Genomic DNA, 24,671 nt, shown 5'->3' on the forward strand with positions numbered 1-24,671 from the left:
GAATACGCTGACAACAGAGACGCGCTGACCGTCCATGAAGTTGGGAAACCTGATTTTTCACTTTTTCAAAGGAAATATTACTTTGTGGCTTTTCCTTAATTTCTTACAATTGTTGTAGTTAAGTACACAAAATAAAAGAGTAGCTACATTGTTGAATATTTCATTCACTCTTCTAAAGGATTTAGAGCATTTTGCTCAGCATAAGTCAAATAAAAACACACCATCAATTTCACCATATTTGGTCAAAAATCCAAATACATGTACTAGTAAGGAATGGGTTATGCCGCGCCGGTTGCCATGTGTGTGGGGCAATATTGACAGACACCTGGACATGCTGAATATTGGTTAACCGTTGAATAGGCACTGAAGTTGGTGACATCACAGGTGAGAGTGGCCCAAGTAAAACTTACACCCTTTCACTTAATTGATTGTATTTCTGGATCTAGGGACCCAAATGTAATTGGATAAAAAGGAGTGGATTGAGAAATAGTCAGGCTTGAATGTAATATATAATTTCATTGAAGAAAAAAAACCCATTAAACAGTTTTACCCGGTAATTATTTGTTTTCATAATGTTGCACTTTTTTGGGTACACTGTGTTTATATTAAGAAATATATATTTTTTTCTACATCCCCTAAAGCAGATTCCATGTTATAAATAGTTGCTTCAAGCTCCCCTTTGGTCAATATTGAGTTATATTGTACCGGCAGATAATTCAGCATTACACTTAAACCTTCATCTCTTAAATAGATGCATGGTGTCTCTGTTTTGTTACTGAGACCTCAGACGCTTTCAGGTAAACTGGGGCGGACAAATAGCTCAGCCATTCAATCAGTTTTGAAAGGATGTGACACTGCAAATTACGAGAGTCCAACATCTTAATGGAGTGTTTTCACGAGCGATTTACACTAGCAAGCATTAAAAAAAAATCTGTCCAGAAATTTGTTAAGTGCTTTCTGAATGAGTCGGCATTGTAGCAACATCTGAAGAAAATGAGAATGATGCTGATTTGAATGGACCATACTCTCGGCAATTCAGAGGAGAGACTCAGAGAGAAAAAAAAAAGAGATCCAATGTCATTGGTCATCAGGTACAGTCAGTTTACAGAAATCAACCATCAGTTTTGATTTGCAGCCTTATAACAAAACAAGGATTGAGAGCGAAAACTGTTTCTATGCTCTAGAAACACTGAGACTTTACCATTGGGACAAGTCCACTTCAAACCATTTGTGTTTTTTTTTTTTATTTTGAAAAGGTTTCACTTCATTTGCATTCCATTTTTCAGTCACGAGAAACCGTCTTTGGCTGTCAGCTGAATTGATCATGACAGTGTCTCTTAATTTCTGTATCACAGGTGAACTTTTCCCCCTTTCACAGGATCACATTGATTCTTTAATACTTCGGTGAATTAATTGGCCCTGATAATTTAATTTTCCCTGATAACTGGGATCAAGTAAAATGTTTGGCCAATAAAATTTGAGTTTACCGACCATCATCTTCACCTTAAAAGGTTTTTCAACTTGGCACACCTTTTAAGAATAATTGCATTCAGGCATGCAACTGGTAATTCACAACAAAAAGAAAATTCAAACTTTACAAGACTCTCTGAGCACTGTTTTTCAATTTTTAATGGCTTACAAAAGCTGTAAAAAAAAGAAGAAAAAAAAGAAGAAGAAAATCCGCTGATCTGAGAAAATGTGCTAACCTATAAATTGTAGAATATTTTAGAATAAACTAGATTCATCCCCTTTCACTTGTGTAAAAACCTTATATGGAATTAGATTTGTCAAATTTTCATTGATTGGCTCAGAAATAGACACTAAGACAAATAAAAAAGTTTAAAATATGAGTAATACCTGATGAAAGGACGGTGTCCCATGCTCTGCTCCTTTAACAAACATATTTTTTGTTGTTGAAGTCGTTTGGAATTCATCAATGGTTCTCTTTCCATGGGCAAGGTAGATAACTAGAACAAGGAACAGCCACGCGGGAACATGCTTCTTGACACCTTTCAGTAATCTGGCTTTAGGACGGATAGAAGTTTGAAGTTTTCTCAAACGATGGTTTCTGAGCAGACGTGACGACTTGGTTTCAGTTTTCGCCTCGGTGTCTAGGTCAGGAGGGGCCTTGTGTTGAAAGCTCGAGGTGGTTGACTCAAATGAGATCGATGCCTGGGTGAGGCAGTCAGGCTTCAGGAACACTGACCTGAAGATGGCGTTTAGGAATGCTAGGATGGGTTGCAGAAGCAGCAGGTTTTGTGCCAAGGCGATCCCAACAGGCAGAAGCCAGTTGATGGCCTTCTGAGCTGTGTAGTCTAAGGTGAGGAAGGCAGTCAAAGCAGCTGATCCTCCGATCAAGATCCAATTTACAATCCACAGGATGATGGAGGTCCACCATGGCAGAATGTTTCTCTCGCCACATCCACTGAAGCATCTCTTTTCTTGTCTTTGAGAAATCCCTTTAACATTCTTGTCCTGGCTACTCTTTGGAAGTTCTCTCTCCTTCAGAACGGATACCCTTCCTGATTTACCTGGATGCTGTTTGCTGCCTCCTAGCTCAGAAAGACCTTCATCTGTTAGAGCATTCCGATTCCAATTCGGGTTGAGATCCTGCATCACATGTTTGCCATTTCCGCCTCCGTAGTCAAACCTATGAACACCATCTTGAGCATCAGGTTCACCAACAGTATCCTTTAAGCTGGCTTTGTGACTATGCCTGGATAGAGACCATCTGAAGTGCCCCCTACTGTTTTTACAAGGAAGCTGGAGGGGCATAGGATTTGAAGGACGAGGACTTGAATCATCTTCACTGCTCTCCGTTGATGGATTAGCATTTTGGTTGATGCTCTCCTCAAGGGATTCACCTTCATTCAGGTACTCATTCGAGTGCCGCTTTGCATTCTGATTGATGTTGTAAGGTAAATCCTCGCTAGGATCCTCAAAGTTCTCACTGTAATCCGACCAGTCCTCCGACCAACTGGAATTGGATAACACCTTGGGGATGTCGACGGATGCCGCAAGAGCAGAAGTGACTTGTTTTGTGTCTTTCTTTTCTTCTTGGTCCCGCTTATTTTTGATTGACAGAGCCCCGAGATTTTGAACTCTTTTATCCTTTGTCTCAGAAACCTCCACTTTGATGTCCTCTGGCTGCATTGGCGACTTCTGTTGCCTTCCTTTGGTTCTCCTCCTTACATCCTTGGCAGCCACATTCGGAGATGATTCTTCAGTCACTTGTGCTTCGTCTACTTTCTTCACTTTGAGACGAGGTCTGATGGTATTGAAGAGAAAGACAAGGAGATAATAGACAAGAAGCACTACTACTCCTGCTGCTACTCCGGCCATAATACTAGTCATGTCTAGACTCAAGGAGATGGTTCCATCTGAGGGCTCCTCCTGTCCAGGCTCCAGAAACCCTTTCACTAAGGTCACAACTGCCATGGACAGGAACAAGGGACAGAAGAAAGAGGCCACTCGCTGGGCGTGAGTGACCTGGGAAATCACAGGCCTGCTGACCATATTCCACACTGAGATATGTTTTGTGAGAGGACGGTAGCTTGGTGTGGTCATGAAGAGATGATGATGCTTGGCAAGCTGCTTGGGCGTTGACGCTTTGAAGAAGACTGGATCATTGGCAGACTTTAGGACGTGGTTGCAGAGGAAGTAAGCTTTGTCACCGGTTACGTAACTTTGCACCAGAACTCGGCTCAGGTGCCTAAAAATGTCAAAGGAAAAAGGTACATTTTCAGCATGACATGTCGAACCAATCGTTCTATGAAGACAAACGTGAATATTCTTTCCAATATTTTTGTTACGTATTTAAAAACAAGTCAGAAAGTAATTCGATCGTAAACTAAACAATACTGAATCTCCTAAACTTTAATTCATATTTGAACTAAGACAGAGCTAAATGCAAAAGAGTCATGGCAATTCTAAATGTTGGGTATGATTGAATATTTTGATGAAACATTTTGTCATCACGTCACAGAGCCATTTCAGAAACAGACGAAACAGCTTGTGTTGTACACGAACACACTTTTAGTTTTGAATTGTTTTTGTATTAACTTAAGTTTCTATTGGAATTATTCTATTGGAGGTGGATCTTTCTGCGATTTTCTGCGCTTCATTAATTATTATTTTGTGTCAGAGAGACATTAATTCAGTGTTAGGTTTTGCTGTTGTGAATTTTTCATTCAAGCCGTTTGACGATTCTGAGTATACGGTGCTTGGTGAAAGGTAAGACCCAATACTGAATTCACTGCTTTGAATTTTTAGATGGTTAAGGAATGTTCTCCAACTGACCACTGTGGACTGTATCCCTGGCCACCGTGCCATACTGTTATCCCCTCCACTCTACCCACGTCGGTAGGCATTGTCACGAGGAACGAGTCCACGCAACTGCCTTTGAAGGAAGTGTTGTCTTGATTGGCCATCTCCATGGGTTCCGAAGTAGCCAACGTACCATGTAAGCACAGACACACCTGCAAGAAGGAAAAATGAGATATAAGACAAAGTGAGATAAGTAGAGGATAATGCCTAAGGTACACGCCATTTGTGGGTAAGAATGGCGCGCTACCGAGGGTATTAACCGACTTAACCTCTACCTGTGACGTCCCCCTATCGTTTCTAGCGCTCCATTATTTTGCACAAACGGAGCGACTTTGTTTAGTAGAAAGACAAGAGATTTGTTGATACATAATTTTGAAATGCAGTCACTGCGGTGTATAAGCGATTGTGCATATGGAGCCGTGTTCGGTCGTAAGTGGGATACTGTATCAACATGGCGTGGAGTATATCTATTCTTAAACACAGAATGAATTTTAGTCACAAGACAGTGATGAGCATAACACTGACGATGCCGTGGCTGATGCATTGGCCTTACAACATCCATCCCAAGTTAAACTAGAAAACTGTACATATCAGCCGATAGTTTCTGATATATCTGACGATGAGCTTCTGGCAGCCTCGCTTGCCCTGGAGGAAAAAGTCAATCAAACTGACCGTTTTGAGACTCCGAAAGGAAACGAGGAGCACAAGAAGGTTTTTAATTTCCCAGAAAATGAGAACTATTTTTTTCGCTCAACTTTGTTATTCAGTTAATTTCATTCAGTGAGTTGTTTTTATTAAACTCTTGCATCCAAAAAGTTTTGGAAAAAAGTTCTTCAAGTGAGAAATAGTCAATGTCGACCATTTCGTAGTTACAAAATTCTCTAAATTATATAATTACAAAAAAACCCTCATCCTTCAGATTTTTGCACAGAAAAAACCCCAGCTACAAAACCACTCAATGTCTTTTTTTTCAGAAACATTAGTTTATGTTTTGCATATTAACAGTTCTTGGTGTAAGATTTCTAGATTCAACTCTTTCCAATCTGTCAAATCTTAATAAAGCCCTCTTACATTTCATTAGTTTAACCTTGTATCTGATTTTTGAACCCAAAACATAAATGTGTGATTCTGATCTTTTTACGGACTTTCGGATAACACTATGAAGAAGAAGTGGGCAGTCGGACTCTATCGTCAGTGGCAAGGTCAGTGCAACGAGCGAGCCAACAACCGCCCAACATTGAACAATTGATCAATGTCTGTCTTGAGGATATGACTAAGGATGAACTGAATTATTCCGTCACACGAATTCTGTGTGACATAAAGAAACAAGCAATGAGAAGTTCCCAGGAACTACACTGCATGAACTTGTAATTTGTCTCCAGCTTTATTTCGACATCATGAACAAGGCCTACAAATGACTGCAAGATCCTGACTTCTTACAGATCAAGAATACAATGGACAGACTGATGAAGGATCGTGCTAGGGAGGGTTTTGGTAATCAACCTAAGCAAGCCGAGGTGATAACCCTGGATGAGGAGGTACTGATGTGAACAACTGGTGTTCTGGGCAGCAATAACCTGACACAATTAATTGCTGAACACACTGATTTACCTCATTGGACTGAACTTTGCACTGCGAGGGGATCAAGAACACAGGAATTTGCGACACCGCAATTCGCAGCTGTCCGTTCACACAGACAAGGATGGTGGGAAGTTTCTATACTATGCCGAAGATGTCTCCAAGGCAAATCAAGGAGGGCTAAAACACCGCAAAATAAAGCCCAACGTTGTAGACACTCACGAAAACAAAGCCAATCCGTCCCGCTGCATTGTGAGACTGTATGTAAAGTACCTTCAGCATTGACCAGCCCAACAAGCAACAGACACCTTCTACCTTAGACTTCTGGCTAACCGTAAGGGCAATGTGTGGTACACTGCACGGCAACTGGGGCATCACAAACTTTCCTGTGTCGTGTCAGATTTGTGCAAAGCTGCAGGTATTCCGGGACATCGCACAAATCATTCACTCCGAGCAAGTGCAGCAACTTGAATGTACGACAACGAGGTTGATGAGCAATTAATCTGCGAAGTTACTGGACACAGGTCCAATGCAGTGAGAGGATACAAATGTACTAGTGACGCACTCAAACGCAAGGGAAACTGTACAAGGCATACCCACAGAGGAGGAGACAGGAAAGAAAAGGTCCATTTCATCCACTGGGACTACTATCTCATCGACTTGGACTACTACGATGCATCGTGATGATCGCGACAAGGAACATAACACTGACACTGAATATAAACCTCTAAGATATGCTGTTTACATGTACATTTTGGTAGAGATATACGGACTGCATGATTTGTGAAAACATTGTATAACATAAAATTACGGTGTTTTAAGAATTATCTAAAAAAGACGTTTCAAATCTGCCTTAAATGATTATCAAAAATCACTGTTAAAAAAATCTGCAAGCGCTTGGAAATATAAAAATGCGTACTGTCAGATTTGCTTACATTTGATACATGGCATGTTTACAAACAAATGTTCTTACAAGTACCGTTAAGGAATTTTATCGTCATTTATTATTGGTGCATGTATTTTAAAATGTGTAAACAATGCTTCTTATTTGAATGAAGTAAGCCAAGAAAAACAACAGAATCCAAAAAAAAGAAAAAGAAGCTGATATTAATGGAGGTGTTATATTACAAAATTGGTAAATGTTGTTGTAAGAGGATTAGTATTTTTTTTCTATTCAAGTGCCTCTGTCTCCTTAGCTCGTTTTCCGCTCCATTATTTTATACGAATGGAGCGGTGGAGACGTTGCCTTCCAAAATAATGGAGAGGGGATTTCTCCATTGCTCCATTCCTGCAAAATAATTGAGCAGTGAAACAATAGCAAGACTTCACAGGTGGAGGTTAACTGACTAAATAGGTTTTCAACATCTCACTTTGCATCTCTCTCATTTTTCGTTTTCTTCTCTCTAGGAAATTTTACATTTTTAAAACTTTTTAGTACTAAATAGGAAATTAAAAACTGAACGACTCAGTCTAATTCGTGTATAATGAACCATGACTATTTTTTTTTTCAATAAGGTGCCCTCCCCCCCAAAAAAAACACCCCAAGACTTACTTTTGCTGTTGTTCCAGAGCTGAGATCCATCCCGGTAAAGAATGTTACTATGTAACAAGACTGTTCCATTTCCAGGTCACTGAACAACTGTTCAAACAAATAGATTAGGATCATAATGGAGATTACAATGGATAACTAATGCTCTACCAACCCCAAAAATATTGTTCAAACACTCAGTATTAGGTTTTGCCCTTCACCGACGCATGGACACTGTATACTCAGTGTGGTCCCCCCCCCCCCCCTCGAAAAATCACTCAGAAAAAAAGTGAGAAAAATCACTCAGATGAGACTCAAACCCACAAGGGTTCTTTTGCAGACGTTTTACCACTGTGTAGCAGCAGGTACCGCAATGAAACTATTCGTAGGATGGAACTTGCATCAGGATAATGTAAATTGAATATCAGGTTTTGCCCTTCTTTGACATATCAACACTGTTTTCTCAGCGTGTTACCTCCCGAGTGAGAGTGACAAAAAATCACTCGGGTGGGACTCGGACAAAACCTTATATTGAATTTACATCACCCCGACGCACATTCCATCTTATGTCGAGTTGAACTGTTTTTCAGAACCACAGATATTAACTCCAAAAGAGACTTCAGTACAGGGTGATTCTGAAAAAAATCCTTCCATACAGCAAACATGTTACACCAATACTTAAAAAATACATTTCCAATCCGTTAAATTTTCTCCAGTGTGATGACCGACCTTTTTAAAGAATCTCCAGTCAGCTTTGAACGCACATGCCAGCGAAATGAGGAATGCTCCCACGGCTCCTCCCAAGACGTACAAGACGATGAATGTTCTTGTGACTTCCGCAATCTCCGGCTCCTCCTCAACGACAACTATCTGACGGTTCGGCGGGACGAAGAAACTGCCACCGAAGGAGGAGAGATGATCGCAGAGGCAGTGGGTGAAGGATGCCGTGGTGAGAGACCCAACCTGAAGGCAAACCACACATGCGGAGGAGATATTCATCAGGAGAGCTTCTTATCTGCACGTTTCTTTATTAAAGGTAAGATTTTGATGAAATAGCCTTGCTGAAAGACACAAGAAATCTTGAAAACCTAACATTTAGGCAAAAAAAAAAAGTCTCCGGTTTCTGGTATGGAGCTTGTCCAAAAAGTGGTGCGGCGACGCGACTTTTTTTTTTTTTTTTTACCTGACTTTTTTGCTTCAAATGTCGCCTGATGACTGCAAATAATGCCCGACTAAACTTAGTGCAAATATATGGGAGTCCAGAGAGGCCACATAAAGCTTATTCTCGATCATAACCCCATCTAAAAACACGTTAAAATTGTGCAGCAGCAGGATTCCAGTCTAACCAGTGAGTTTGGCGGTTTTGAGACATCATCTTTCATTGAAAAAAAAACTTTTTCATTTTGCCGACGCGCATGGCGACGGGCGCGCATACCAGAAACCGGAGACTTTTTTTTTGGCCTTAGGGCTTGGAAAATGTAATTTTGACTTTTGAGGGTTGTTCATTTAACGCAGTTGTTTCAAACAAACCCTTCCTCTGTATCAATCAAATAGTGCGTAATTTGATCACAAGTTTTTGTCTCTTACAGATATCAATTGAAAGCAGAGGCTCTGTAAAACTTGGTCACAAGCATACTGTGAGAAACCCTGTAAGGTATAAGGCCAAAGTGGGATGGGACATTGGTTGTAACAAATGGATGAATGTACTTTTCTGCAGAGGGCCTTAATTGGAGTGACGTAGCCTCGTGGTCTGGAGCATTGAACTCATGCGTCCGCGGGTAATTCTGTTGGTTGTGGGTTTGATTTTAGCCTGGGGTTGTGGTCATGGGCGTCGCCAGGATTTTTTCTAGAGGGGGGCAAAAATAATTTTTGCCTAAAAATGCTTGTACTTCTCAACACATTCTCGATTTATCAGTTTTAGAAGGGGGCAGGGACATTTTGCCCCCCCCCCCAACTCATTAAATTTACACCACTTTGTCTTCGCGCCTCTTTTTCTTTTCTTTTCTTTCCTTTTTTTTTCTTCCTTTTTTTTTTTTTTTTTTTTGCTTTTCCAGGGGGGGGCAAGTGCCCCCCCTTGCCCCCCCCTCGCGACGCCCATGGTTGTGGTGCGTGTGCCCTTGGGCAAGGCACTTTGTCACTCATTGCTTCTCTCCACCCAGGAGTAAATGGGTACCTGTGAGGGTAGATATGGTTATTGCGATTGATTTTAGCTACCTTGCACCCAACTGGAAGCATCAAGCTCCCCAGGGAGCTGAGATTGTCTTTGGATTGTTTCATTGAGCAGGTGTAACAAAAGATGTAGTGCCTTGAGCACCAAAGTGTGATACATGCACTTTATATATTACAAAAAACACTTTATTTTTATTACTAATTTACCTCACAACCATGTGGGAACCATTGTTCATAGACAGGGGACCAGTACATGCATCTGGCTGAGTATATCTGAACGTTGACATCCACCTTGACCTCTTCAGTTGTCGTTCCACCTGTCGCATTGACACCTCCCGACACCGAGCCAGGATCCGCTGGGTTACTGAGGGGTCTAACGCTGAGGTAGTAAGCCCCGACGGCATAGAGCCTGTTCTCAGGAATGAACCAAGTATAAGGGTTTGTGGTGATGTTCCACGTTGTGTTGTAGCTGGAGGAGTACAAGTCTTCGTCGGGGATGGGTAAGGTCATCTTGAGATCGTACTCGTCAGGAGTCGGGTAGAAGCCGTAGCGGAGAACTGCCTCAAGGGGCGTGTCTGTGGGCGTGTCCTGCCCCGCCTTGTCAGCCAGGTGAATGTCAATGTGCAGGGAGCTGTGAGTGTCGGTGAGATTGAAGTGGAGATAGAGGCGCTCGGTGGAGGAGGCGGTCATGGACTCAAAGCGGATGGTGCTGTCGCCTCCTCGGGGGATCAGCATCTCAATATTGGAGGAGAGATCGGTGACTATCAACTCATCACCTGTAATCAACATGATGATAATACCAACATTCATGACGTTAGATAGCTTAACAGCTTTCTGGTGTCACTGCATGGCAGTGTTGTAGTCCAGATACTTGAGTTCTAATTGGATCACAAGTCATCGCAAGTGGTCACAAGTCATCATAGGTCATCACAAGTCAATCACAATTCATTACAAGTCAATCACAAGTCAATCACAAGTCATCGCAAGTCAATCACAAGTCAATCACAAGTCATCACAAGTCAATCACAAGTCATCGCAAGTCAATCACAAGTCAATCACAAGTCAATCACAAGTCATCACAAGTCATCACGAGTCATCACGAGTCATCACAAGTCAATCACAAGTCAATCACAAGTCAATCACAAGTCAATCACAAGTCATCGCAAGTCAATCACAAGTCAATCACAAGTCAATCACAAGTCATCACAAGTCATCACGAGTCATCACGAGTCATCACAAGTCCATCACAAGTCAATCACAAGTCAATCACAAGTCCTCCAGTCCCAAGTCAACTCGCAAGCTATTCAAGTGAAGTGTGACAAAGGCATTCCTGGTAACGTTAGTGGACTTGTGAATTAACTTGTGATTTATTTGTGATCCAAAACAGGTGCCCTGTCTACAACACTGCTGGATGACTGAATTACAATTTGTAGCTCAAATATCCATTTTACAATAAAAGTATCTAATATTTCCCTAAAAACCTTGGGGATTCTGATCTACAATGATCATACTTACCATTGTCATCTTTTAGGCTGAGTCCGATAACTGATGTCTTGATGTCGGAAGCGCTCAGATGCCACGAGTAAGGGTTCTCGGACATACTAACAGCCTACAAGGTACAAGAAAAGATGAATGGTTAGTTAATGACAGGAATACTAACTGAGAAAATGAAATGGAGATGGTCACAATTCACGGCAATTGTGAAATGAATTGTTATGGAATTGTTCATTTAATTCATCTTCTCAAGATATGATATCACTTGCCTGAGTAACAAGTAAATATCTTTTAATGCATTTATGTCAAACTTTTCGCCCGCACAATCCAAGTAACGTTGCCCTTTTTCAGAGTGTTGCAGACTCCCCAAATCCAAATAAAGTAAATTTTTGTTAAAACAAAACATAAAATTGAAAATTTGTTAGGAGGAAACAAAAAAAAATAATTTTTTTTTGGAAGAGCACGGGGTAATTAAATTGTTCATACCAAAAGCAGCACTTGTGTTTTATTTTGTCGGATTGGTTCACATATGCTGTCCTTACCTGAGCACTAATGCTCTCCTGCCCGTACATGCCAGCAATCTCCTCCATCGCCTCTCCAGGAATCTTAAACCACGTCCCGTCCGATGTCTGGAAGAACCTGATCCCAGGTTCCCTAAGGTTCTCCTGGCGCAGTATGAGTGTCATGGGGCCAGTCTGGATGACCGTAGCCTGCTCACCGGGGACCTTACTGCTTAGGATGGTGTTAGAGACCTCCTCAATGATGGCAAAGACCTTCTGGGTAACGTTGCGACTCTGCGAAAATTCCACCACAAAAACACTGATTGCTTGCAGTACAAATCGGATTCAAACTAGCCAGCCAACCCCAACAAGCTTGGAAGTCAAATGGCATTCTGACAGCACTTGGGTGTTCACTGCTTGTGATATTATGTTGATGAATGGCTAAACCTCATATTGAATCTAGAGGGTAATCTTTCAGTTAAAGTTTATTCCATTTTTTTTTATTTTCTCAACAAAGAAATTGCTATCTAATACAGCAGGGACCTGTGGAGGTTCAGATTGACTGTTGCGGTTGTACAGAATGACACTACAGTCTAGTCAATGCAAAACTAATACATAAAGTTCATCTGTCTGAAATCGAAATTGATTCCAGTTTACCCGAGTTGCTCTTAATACTTCTTGGTTGCAGGTGCGGATCCAGGAATTTTTGCGGGGGGGGGGGAAGGGCCCGTCAGATTTTTTTGGGTCGATTGTTGCGGACATATTGGTGAAGCAGGACATTGTTACTGATGCACTTATTTGTTATAATTTTTTTTTTGGGGGGGGGGGTCAGAGCAGGTTTTTTTTTCAACCCCCAACCCCCCCCCCCCACCTCTGGATTTGCGCCTGGGTTGGACTCTGGAACTAAGTTTGAAATGGGCAAACGATAAAACTTTAGATCTTACATACCTCTCTGAGCTGGAATGGCACCCACGGCTCCTGTTCTATGACATCAATATCTGGAACACTTAAATCCACTACAGCATCTGTTAATGTCCAGCAAAAAAATAAAACTTGATGAAATTTGGATTCTTTATTCCCATGGAATAAAGTCCATGAATTTATTCCAGCAAGTGGAAATGATATTTGTGCAGATTCGGCGATTACTTATGCAAAACAAGACTGCATCTTGACCTTGAGATTCTGACCATTCAGCGGGCGCCTTCTATCGGGTCTTCGGTAACCCGATGTTGTATTACAAAAACATGGCAGCCAATTGTCCAATCAATACGTAAGGCCAAAATTTGTCTCGAAGTAAAGTCACAATTTCTAAAGTCGTCTCCGATTGGCTGGTGCGGGGTCACAAAAAAATCGCATGCGCACATATATCAGACATTGTTGCAGAGCTTGTGGACTCCATTAAACGGATGACACTCAGACTAAGCACAATCAAAATTAGCACAAACAATATTTATTCAGCGAAAACTGGAATACCAACCAAATTACCATATGGTGTATACTGTCTGTAAATGGTTCTCAGCTCGGTTTTGCTCAGCAAAATTTTTCTTTTAAATTGTCTGTTCGGCAGCTCTACAAAATTGGGCCTCAATCCGAAGAGCCAAACAAGCATCACCTGAACTTGTTGTCAGTGTCAGCGCTACGCTCTCCGGATAGGTGATGTTACTGAGGGCAGCCCCCTCAGCTGTCCAGAATGCATCCCAGTCATCTGGATGGCTGTCCAGCAGGTCATAGAATGACTGCACCTGGGTAGCTGCAGCCCTTAGCAGGCTCGAAGCTCCTGGAAATGAAATAGGTTACACCTGTTTTATACTAGCATTCCAGAGTAGCAGGGAACAAAATTAATAATCCGAAGATTTTTATAGAGTGCATTAAAGTTTCAGCTTTATGTTGAAATATCAATTGTTATAGTCGAGTGCAGTCAATTGAGTGTACACAATGATAAAATAATACCTTTCTATATAGGTTGACTTAGTCACTGAAAACAATATTTTGGAACTCCAGTGTAACACGGTTGTTTCTAACAGTTATCTTATTGCCTCTTGCAAGACAAATGAATCCTCTTTGAAAAATTTCGAATAAAATGCTGTATCCTCTTTGAGTGTTGCCTGTTTGCTATTTCCCGGTTTGCAGCTAATGTTGCCAGCATTGTGACTTTGGGCGTGATCCCTGGCTACATGGCATATATGGGTTTATGGCTTTTGACTAGTGCTCCTTGCACGAAGACATTGACAAAATGGGAACCGCTAACATTGGGCTGGATAGCTCAGTTGGTAGAACACCGGAACGGCACCAGTAGAAGGTTCAATCCCTGCTCCATTTCACTTTTTTGTTCAAATTAAAATTTGTTCACTATTTTTCTAAAATATTTTACGGAAATATGAACACAAAATGAATGTAAGTAAGCGAGGAGCGTAAAAATGCTGACCTGAGTAGAAGTATCTGGATGCATCTTCAATGACGTCAATGCTGGTTCCCTCTCGGGATTCTTCCTTCAAGACGTCGACCATCTCCAAATAAGAATCAGCCGCTAGCATCTGAGGTTGTAAAATTGTACCAAAGGTAAGTAAGTGCTGAGGTCATGAAGCACTTCCCTTGGGAGCACAGCAGGCAGCTAGAGGCCATGTACATTCAAATACACCATACACACAAACCTTCATGCGCGATGGGCGAGGCCTAATGGATCGGTCTACTTTTTGAGCCTACCTGGGTGTGACAAGGATTTTTATTCGAGATAGGCAAAGCACTCACAGGCTGGGGGGGGGGGGGGGGGGGGGGAGGGGGGTAGGGAGTGGACATCATATGCTTGGAGAAACTGTTTCTGTGTTTGAGGCCTTGAGAAACTGACCAATCAGCAGGCGCCTTCTATAGGCGCACAATTCAAGCTCCCCGCGTGCGTAAATATCATGCCCACGATGAGTAGCATTTTTGTACACGTTGTTGTTTTACAAAAACGCGGCATCGAAATTGACCAATCACAATCTTAGCCCTGATTTTGGAATGAAATGACGTCACACATGCTTAGATATATCAGACGTTAGACAGGAGACTGGGCTCCGTGGATAACGGGTGATACTCAGACTACCCCCCACCCTTGTCACCCCCATCCTCCTCACGACGCCCATGGCTGTGAATAAAGGAGAAGTCAAGGTTTGGGCCTACCTGAGTGCCTGGTGTAACCTCATTAGGCTTGTTGATGGCCTGTGTGATAGCAGCTGATGTCTGCTTGGTGGAATCCAGATTCAACACACTCACTTGCGTTAGTTTCTCCACTAATTTGGACCTCAGCTGAAACAGAGAAGTTACAAGTTTAGCTAAGATTACCTCATAAAATCCTCTTCTTGTTCAAATTGTGTTATAAATTAATGAATTAGAGTAAAATAACCGACCTATTTCTTCTAAGTCTTTTATTACCAAATATTATTACCCTTCTTTTTCTTTACGATGGAACAAAAAATATAAGATTCACTGACGTCATTGTGATGTGATGAAAATTAGATACATAAAATTAACGGCATAATGTTGCGCGCTATAAATCGTGTAATTATTATTATTAATATTGACTTAACCATCTTTTGTTTGGGGGGGGGGGGGGGTTCTGGGAAGGGAGGGGGTAGTTCTGGTAGAAGGGGGACCTCACCCATTCCCCCTCCCACACCCCCCCCCACCGCAAACCCTTTGTGCAACTCACTTCTTTCTTTTGCATCAGCCAATCTGCATCTCCACCGGTATCTTCACTGTCTCCACCGTCTTCTGGTTGTACTGTCTCCTCATTGAGTATGGTGGCGAGGGTATTGATGAGCTTGGTAGCCGACTGGGTGTCAGCCTTCTCCAGGTACAGGTCCAGGGTGCTAGCGTTGCCTCGTCTGAGGGCAGACAGCTCGGCTGTCAGCTGGGACTCAGGCGGTGGTAGCACCTGGTTGGAAAGTTTACAATAAAAGCAAAGTGCGGGTAAAATAACTCTCAATGTTTTATCCTCTTGGTTTGGCTGAGAGAAGAAGGTGGTGTGATTAATATCAAATTCCCACGGTACACCATCATAAACATTCTAATGTCAACAGACCAAATAGCATTTTCCAAATAAAACTTGACTGTTCAGAGTTGAAATGCGCAATAAATTATTTGCGCTGCATGTAAATAAATATGTAATGAGGAAACCACACAATTAAAATTCAAGACATTGTAAGAATGCCCTGAACCCATATCAGATTGGTGCCCCAGAGTGACACCGAACCAAATAACATTTGGAGTGCATAACTCTGGTCAAAGTAGAATTTGGTTTGAGACAGGTTTATTTTATCCATTAATTTTCCACTGACTCTTGGAGTTTTTCCTATCGACTGCAATATTTGATCTTTCATTTCACTTCTATTTCAAATGTCTGACTTTTCTTGTACTTTTTCAAAAACTTGGTTTGGCACAATTCTTCAACATCATCCTCTTTCGCACTTAACAAATGAAGAATTTTTTTCCAAAACGCAATATACACAATTTTGTTCCCTTTTAGAATCCCGCTCTCTCCTGTCTGCCCAAAAGCAATTTCGAAGGCTGTTACACTGAAACACAACTTAAGGACACAATAAAGCAAAAAAAGAAGTTAAGAAACAGGTGTTACAACTGTTTATATTCTTTAAAGTTTCAAAACCGTACAAAATTTTCAACTTTTTCAAATGGATATGTTGCACTTTGGAGATAAAGTCTTCAAATTCAAGGCTTTAAATGACAGCGCCATGACCTACCTTGACTTGTAGCTGTGCATGTACGCTGGCGCCCAACGAGTCCATCACTTCAACATGGACATCTACCATGTAGGACCTGCTGGCTATGCCCATGGGTAACGTGATGGGTGCAGTCACCCCCTCGGGACTGTAGTACAGCAAGGTGAACATCTCATTGCTGGTTTCGGGTCCGGCAACGCTGGCCGTGTCTTCACTGCCGGTGCTGTACAGGTACTCGTAGTGGAGAGGTTTCTCGTCAGAATCAAACCCTGCATGAGAAATCGTGGATTGGAATTCAGTTTCGGGTTTTGTCCTTCACGTACTGACGTAATTTCATCAACACTATCATCACCGCAGAAGCGAATCGTTAAGTTGGTTGGTGAAGAGTTGGGCTCATCATTACAACCCCTTTCCCACCGTAGGTCAGTAACCACCCTCAGAATGTTCTATACAGTCATTTTCCTAGTTCCGGATAGCGAACATCATTCAAGCTGCTTTCAGCTCAACTACTCCATGAATTCAAGTGACATTGATTAAAAAGTTTTTCTTAAGTGATGGAGAGAGCAAAAATTAAGCTTGTTTTATTTTGATTTTGTGACGTCAAAAGTACCGATGTCCCTTTTCCTAGTTCCGGATCGGTTCAATCAGATCCGAATTATCAAAACTGCTTCACGTGAAAAAAAAAATCACGCGAGACAATATTGTTTTTTCAGCCAGAACCAACCGAATCAAGCATATTTTCTGATAAAGTATTATTTCATTTTCCAAAAATAGTTCATTCAAGAGAATTCAAGCAAATTTAAAAAGAGAAAAAACGTAAATGATATTGAAACTTTTGTCTGCAGCGCAACAGCTCGATCTCACGCACGGAAAATCTTTGACCCCCAGCACAGAATACGTCACACAAAATTGATTAACGTGCGTGTAGTTGGGTCGTAAGTGCATGCCCTATCCGGAACTAAACAAAAGCATACGGTCATTCGTTTGCAAATTTTCAATAATTAGAGACTTTACAACTTATTTTGATTCAACAAGCATTCGATGGAAGAGTTTATACGACTGTAGTGTATGAACAAAATATTCGAAATCACACGGTACAAGTGATATACCGAGGAGAAAATTTATCGTTGATTCTCTACAAACCCTCCAAACATATCGAAGTGCGAGTCGGAAATCTGGCCAAAATTCCTATTCTAAAGATTTTATCGGAAAAATCATTATCCTTTTCAAAAGCACATCATCAGAAAAAATTTATTGGAGACTAATCCAAAAGAGGTAGGTTTTTATTTGAAGCTATTCCGAACTAGGAAAAATCCGGAACTAGGAAAACGACTGTAGATATTCCCATGGAAATTGTTCCACCAGTTTGTTTGACTTGGTTCCTGTGAGTGTCCAACCAGGCTCTCTGCTTCCTCCCACCCATACACTCTAGCTGTGCCGAGATGTAGAACAAAGAGCTACTCTAATAGCTTTTTCCCACGTTCTTATCTCTTTGGAACTCCTTGCCTAGTGGCTGTTTCCCTCCATTCTATGATCTAGCCTCTTTTGAGAGGAATATCAATTCCTACCTCCAGCTTTCTGATTATTATTTGTCTTTTCATCATATTTTTCTTCTTTCTAGCCCTTTGCCAAGAATGGCTTTAATAGTCTTGCTTGGGGGATTTTCCATAAAAAAAAGAAAAACAGTAGTCTGAGAAAAAAAAATCACAAGTTTTTAATACTTGAGGGGGACTCAAATCAAACAGCTCCTGCTTACAGTGCAGACGTCTTTTTACTCAAACACTGAGCTTGCTGGAGGTCATACCCACTTTAAGTACTTCAAGTAAAAAATTGTGGATTAAAAAATTGAAGTACAAATATCTAAAATCTTGCGAATTGAGTACAATTTTTCTACTGCATTTACCAGCAAAATTGTGCCTGAAAGTGTACATTCCAGAGTGTGGTCTGTGCACAAGTATCCGCTCAATGATAAACAGTAAAAAATAAGAAAATTTGAACTGGTTGCTGCCAGATACCCTCGGAATACAAAGATGATGCAAGTTTCTGCACACCTGTGCAAAATACACTAAGTTGTGTGTATTATACGTGTAATGGTACCATTAAGGAGACACGTTATCGTAATTTCTTCGCACGATGGGAGACATCGGTCATTAGGGAGACATTTTCATGTCTCCCTAATGTCACAGCCCCAGTTTAGAGGCACAATTTTACCGTCGCAATTAGATGATATTTGTTGCTCGTGGTCTAATAAGTAAATATATCGAAATCTGTGGAAAAAGATCAAGGGAATATTGGGTTAGGGCACATTTAAGTTTGAAAAAATTGTGTGCACAAGTATATGGGGATGTCTCCCAAATGTCCAATCCCAGGGTAATTATTATTATTATTATTAATTTTTTTTTGGGGGGGTGGGGTGGGGGGTCTGGGAGGCCATACCTGTGCACGTGATGATGAACTCTGTGCTCAGTGCTGTGCCCTCTCGGGGTGAGATGCTGCAAACTCCTTGGGTTGGGACGCCGCCGCTTTCATAATGATACTCCGAGTAGCCTGCTTCTCTGGATAGTGAGTGGAGTACGCTGATGGTGACAGAAAACCTGGCGGACAGATGTTGAAGAAAGATGGTGGACTTGATGACGAGGTACGGACTGTTGCCTCCTAAGGAAGTAAAAAAAAAAGAGGATGATTCAAAAAGTGAAATTGAGCATACGTAATATTCTGAAAATATGCTACTGGGCAATAACAAATTCTGTCAAAATTTCCGAATACCTGTGACTGTGTCTTTGGTTATTTCAAAGCCTGATTCAGACGCGCCATCTTCAAGACCAGTGACGTTCCAGGTGTATTGGAGATCGTCGGTCTGGTTGCCACAGTTAGAGCACTCCACTGCCAAGGCCAGCTGCTTCTGGGGGTTGATCTTGGTGCCACAGTTGCGTACACACCTGGGGGGGAGGGGTGGTCAGACAGAAAGACAGAGAAGGCGATGGGATGAATTAGTAACATCCGTTTCAGAGTGAATCAAAAACAAGACTAGGCAAGCCTAGACAAGTAACAATCAGTCAGTTAGTCAGTCAGTCAGTCAGTCAAACTTTGATAGGTACAGAGAGGACACTAAACTAAATATTTTGAATTGCTATAGTTGACCCAAATAGACTGTTTCAGACAAGAGGAATTCAGGCAATTCTTTGTCAATTGATTAAACATTGAAGTTGTTCTGGGCACTGCAACAATCTAGCTTTCGCAGAATCGCTCAAAATTGTTTCATACGTTTCAAGTAAGTTAAAATCCTAGGGAAATATTTTGTTCCATTTGACTCTAGAATGCCAGTCTGAGATGGGTCTCATTACTTCAGCCCATCACCTTTCAGTCCTACTTGCTATAATGTATTTTTTGTATAGCAATATTCTTATGTAAGTTGGAACTTAGCCAGGGGACCACTTGTGTCCTGGTGCCTTACTTATTGATGCCGGGTACCTGTGTGACCGGATTAGCCATTTTGAAATATAGCGGACACAAAAGAGGGCGCTATATTTGGAGTGGGTCAATTCTTTTGTATTTACACAAATTTAACCACTTAAAATGGTGCCCTCCTCTTGCATCTGCCATACTTCAAAACGAATAGTGTTGTTGAAATTTCATTTGTAAAAATTCCTCCTATAATATAAATAATGACAGATGAAGAACTATTAAAAGTAAAAACATACACTTGATTTTGTTCTTAATGTTCGTCTTCACACTAGTTTTTAGCACTAAAATTGCACGAACTTCATGTGTTCATTTCATACAAGGTTCGAAACTATGTACTCCAACAGAAATAAGAAGTGTTTATACCTGATTTTGAGTTTTGGCGGTTCTCCTTCAACAACGGTGACAGTTTGCAAGAAGTACTGTGAGGATCTTCCCTCTTTGCTTCCAACTACTGCAAAGACATACTGACTGCTCCTGATGAGAGTCTCTAACAGGACATTATAGGATGTGATTCCCATGGCTACAGATGTGTCTGGCCCACTGCCGAAGCAACCTGACGCTGCATGGCAAGGACAAGATTACAGATTTCGATAAAAAAGATGCTTTTGGTTTGGACATCATTCTGAGAGTGGGCCAAAAAAAAAAAATACTTGGTCTCTGGTCAGCGCGTGCGTCAACCTTTTTTTTTCTTCAAATTAACACGGAAGCTACAACAGCGCCCTCTATTGCTGCACCTCCTCAAATTTTTGTACCAAGGAGCACCAAGGAATGGGGAAATTGCACCAAGGCAAATGATAAAGGGCACCAAGGCAAATGATGGAGGACATCAATGTATAATGAGGACACAAAAAAGCAAAATAGTACCCACCTTGTCTGTACAATTGAAGCTTGAAAAAAAAAAAAAGCCACCAAAAAAAAAAAAAAAAAAAAAACGCGTCCCCGCATCAATTCCGGAACTTCGGTCTGACCAGAGACCGATTATTATTTTTTTTTGGGCCTTAGAGATGATCGTCCGAAGTGCTCGTATGAGACTATACAGAAAACTTATTCAAGACTTAATGAGAAATTATTTAGACGTTTGTCTTCATTTCCAACTTTAAAATTCAGAGCTGCATTGCAATCATCACTGGTGTATTTTTAAGAGGGAGGATTTATTCTAAACTCATCTTCAATAACACTTTGAGAATGCAATACATTGACAGCTTACAAGTACTGTGCAACATCACGGAATAGTTTCTCAGTGGTACTTGAACAGTATCTCATATCAAATGGTAAGTGTTACCTGTAACTTTTCATTACAAAATATTCAATTTGTTGTTAACAAATTTAATTACTAAATCAAATGTAAAAACTTACCACTTGGATCTGGAGCTACAAAGCCCTCTTCAAAACTGAAAACCTCGTCCGATAGTTTGCAGTACCATGTGAACATCAGCCGGCTAGATTCAGTAGTCTCATTTTCAGAGATGTACAAGTCATCAGGGTCAAAGGACATTGAGGCATCCAATGAGATGGTGGTATCATTCCAGCTGATAGATACTGCACTGCCACCCAGTATGCTGACGACCAGGTCAGATGGTACAACCTCCAAGTAGGTCTGGTTCTGATTCAAGACGCGAGCGTTGTTGTTCATCGTCACTGTCAACTGGACCAGGTAGGTGTTGTAGTCTAAGGTACGACGTGGGATCACGAGGTCTGCCTCAGTGGTCTTGATGGTCTCGGGTAGAGGATAGCCAAAGAGTTGGTTGGCCGGAAGCGGTCTGTTGTTGAAGTAGGACACGATGTAGGTGTCCCAGTGAAAGAGGGCCCTGGTGGTGGACGAACAGTCTAGCTTTACTTCAGAGACCAGAGTTATGAGTCGGTTTCGTTTGACCTGCCAGGGCTCAGAGGCATTCTTGCTTCCACCTCGGATGAGAACTTGGGGAAGTTGACAAGAATCTTCAGTGACTGGGAGGATGGTTGTGATGCTGAGAGAAGAGGCAAAGTTGGTGCCTGTTACTGTGACTTCATAGTTTCCCGAAAGATTGAAGGTGAGGTTGTAAGTGGTGATAAAATGCGTGAAGGGATCGAAAGGGAGAAAGATGCTGGGGTTCATAATTTCTAACGCCGATGCGATAGTGATAGCGTCATTGACAGGTGCATCTAACAGGTGAGAATCGCTTTGATTGTTGATCTGGAGAGCGTAGGCTGCATCGGTTCCAGGCTGGGCGGCAAAGATGATGACGGTGATTTGTCTGCGGCGTGCTACAGGTCCTGTGTGGGCAGCAAAGAGGCCTATCACGCTCTCTTGTATGTGAACTGTCTCGAAGGAATCCTCGACACCAAAGATGTTCATGGTGATCAAGCGGACAGTGAAGCTTCCAGCGTTTTCATATTGGTGTTCAGTGTCCATGCTTGATGAGGTAGCACCGTCGCCAAATCGCCACAAATACATGACAGCGGTCCCTTGGCTCACACGGGCTTGGAAAAGAACGGGAAATTCCACAGGGAAATAATTCTGCTCCGGGCCACCGCCTTCCGTTCCGAACTTCACGTTCAGCCTGTCAACGTTATGGACTGTTATGCTACAGTTGACGATGGGCTCTTCGGTCTGAACCTCTTTTGGGAAAACCTGCTCACTGGCAAGATTGTGGACCGACACAATTGCCGAGTATTTCCCTGGAGTGTAGGCATGGACAATGGTGAAAATTCTCACTTTAGCATCGGTCATATAAGTGCTTGTGAAGCTGGCATTGCAGAGTGGGTTGATGTTTGCCTCATCTGGATTATTGCAGTCACTCCCTACAGTCAGATTGTGCTGGATCCAGGTGATGATCTCAAGGCTTCCAAGTTCTACAGTGGATTGAAGATTCATCGGCTCGCCAGACTCAAAAGTGATGCTGGCGTTTGTCGGTAGTTTCTGGATCCGAGTGTCCCAGAAGATATTGAAAGTGATCTGACCATCAGGGTACTTAACTGGGGTGATCGCCGTCATGCTGAAACCACGAACCTTCTCTTGAACGGCTATTAGAACTGGGGTGTGTGTCTTAGTGCCAATTTCATTGGTGGCAATGATGAAAGCAGCATAGAGACCCAAGGATGGATAGAAATGCTGCTTGGTGTCAGTCAGGATAGTTCTTGTGGAATTGATTTGGGAAGTGAGTAAGTAGTTAGTTCCAAAATACCATTCCAGGACAACGTTGGTACCCGTGGCTAGAGACACGTGTAAAGTAACAACTTCCCCAACGGCTACATACGGCTTCTCGGCCCACACCTCCAGGCCTGAAATCTCAGCCTCTACATAAATCCTGTCTTGCAAGGTGAGTACCGGTGGGACAAGATTCTCAGCAGTGATGATCACATCTAACCAACCTGAAACGTTGACATGCTCTCCCGGTATGGCAACATAGCCATCTAACTCCTGCATGATAATAGAATATCTACCTTCGTTAAATTCAACATTTGCGGCGACATCGGTTCCGGCCTCCAGGGTTATGTTCACTTCCAGGTCCTTCCCATACTGGCCGACCCTCCTGCTGGTTAAGTTCAGACCTCTCGGCGGGACCTGCACAACTATCTTGGAGGAGGCATAAACGAACGGATGGAAGAAGTTGGTGCAGTTGAGCTGTATCTCATATTCTCCTATCCGGTCGTAGGTGTGGTTGATGGGAATGTACACAAAATATTGATCCAAGTCCAAGATGGTGGAGTTATCGCCAAAATCCCAGGTGCAATTGAAACGGTTGCCCCGGTAGCGCTGTAAACGGAACACTGTCATCTGGCCACGTATGGTAGCAGACGGAGCGCCGATGGCCAGTTCTTTGATCTCATGCGGAATCGGTGGGAGAAGGACATAGTAGGTGTCGTTGGCTTGGACCGAGGCAGCGCTGAGATGGTTGCTCGCTGAGACGGTCACAAGATGGTGTCCCAGATCAATGAACATATGCTTGCAGTACTGCTTGGTGGTTGCGATGGGCGGGGAACCATCGTGATAGTCACAGATGTACTCCACATTGGTACCCCGCTCGATCTCGATGATGATGTAGGCAGATTGGTCCGTGTGGGTGGTTTTGTTTCCACGGGTGTATGCCCTGAGGCCTTCGATGGCGTACTCGATGTAGGCGATGGTCGATACGTTGAGTGAGTTCAGTTTGTTGGATGCGGTGACGGTGATCAGGTAGGAGCCTGGTTCGGTGTAGGTGTAGTCCAGAGACCACATCTTACCAACGCTACTCTGCTCAAAGACTTGGGGCTCTGTACCATCACCTGCATCAAAATACACATCTTGTTTTATTATCGGGTTTTGCTTTTCATCAAAGTTATTTACGACGATGTAATGTATGTAATATATGAGGTGTTCTGGCAAAATGAGACGGAAGTGAGTAAAGGCTGTAGAAGAGAAAAATGCAAACAAATTTACGGGGGTGATGATGTTTTTTCGATTTTCAGATTGATTGATATTTGTAATCTTTGATATGAACACTACACATATTTTCATTAAACAGTACATAAAATCGTGGAATAAAAATTTTAAGGGAAAATATTTGGCATCTTTCATGTGCACAGCTAGAAAACAGTGCAAACTTTAAGGGGTAATGTTCTCGGTAATTTTCTTTTTGGCATGTAGATCAAATTGTCAACAAAATGTCAAATTGAAGTGCAACAAGCATTATTGTAGGGAGAATTCTAAATTTGATCTCTTTCCTACTATCATCAAACTCTTATTCGACCTCTGCCGAAGTTAAGTCACATTTTGCCAGAAAGCCTCAAATATATGATTTGGGTGACACATTGGTGAGAAGAGCAAAATCCATTATTAAATGTTACTCCTCCCTATTAAGCAAATCCTCAATCATGCAAATTTTAATTTTTTTGTTCACAAATTTAGCAACTACATATACGGATCCACAGAAGCAA

The 24,671-nt window shown here is 41.9% G+C and overlaps 1 protein-coding gene across 1 annotated transcript in view; it reads right to left on the reverse strand.

Moving 5' to 3' along the window:
• Positions 1-24,671, reverse strand: part of LOC119729839 (polycystin-1-like) — a 41,042-nt gene that overhangs the window by 4,346 nt on the left and 12,025 nt on the right. The window contains exons 10-26 of the mRNA XM_038202632.1: positions 21,132-24,020; positions 20,139-20,334; positions 19,077-19,249; positions 18,747-18,965; positions 16,332-16,579; positions 15,284-15,508; positions 14,755-14,880; positions 14,021-14,129; positions 13,208-13,372; positions 12,544-12,620; positions 11,638-11,889; positions 11,117-11,210; positions 9,809-10,377; positions 8,162-8,395; positions 7,457-7,543; positions 4,300-4,478; positions 1,858-3,712 (exon numbers count right to left, since the gene is read on the reverse strand). Coding sequence (XP_038058560.1) covers positions 1,858-3,712; positions 4,300-4,478; positions 7,457-7,543; positions 8,162-8,395; positions 9,809-10,377; positions 11,117-11,210; positions 11,638-11,889; positions 12,544-12,620; positions 13,208-13,372; positions 14,021-14,129; positions 14,755-14,880; positions 15,284-15,508; positions 16,332-16,579; positions 18,747-18,965; positions 19,077-19,249; positions 20,139-20,334; positions 21,132-24,020 — 7,697 coding nt within the window. The remainder of the gene's footprint in view (positions 1-1,857; positions 3,713-4,299; positions 4,479-7,456; positions 7,544-8,161; positions 8,396-9,808; positions 10,378-11,116; positions 11,211-11,637; positions 11,890-12,543; positions 12,621-13,207; positions 13,373-14,020; positions 14,130-14,754; positions 14,881-15,283; positions 15,509-16,331; positions 16,580-18,746; positions 18,966-19,076; positions 19,250-20,138; positions 20,335-21,131; positions 24,021-24,671) is intronic.

This window comes from Patiria miniata, unplaced genomic scaffold, assembly GCF_015706575.1.
Source record: "Patiria miniata isolate m_02_andy unplaced genomic scaffold, ASM1570657v1 HiC_scaffold_21, whole genome shotgun sequence".
Lineage (NCBI taxonomy): Eukaryota > Metazoa > Echinodermata > Asteroidea > Valvatida > Asterinidae > Patiria > Patiria miniata.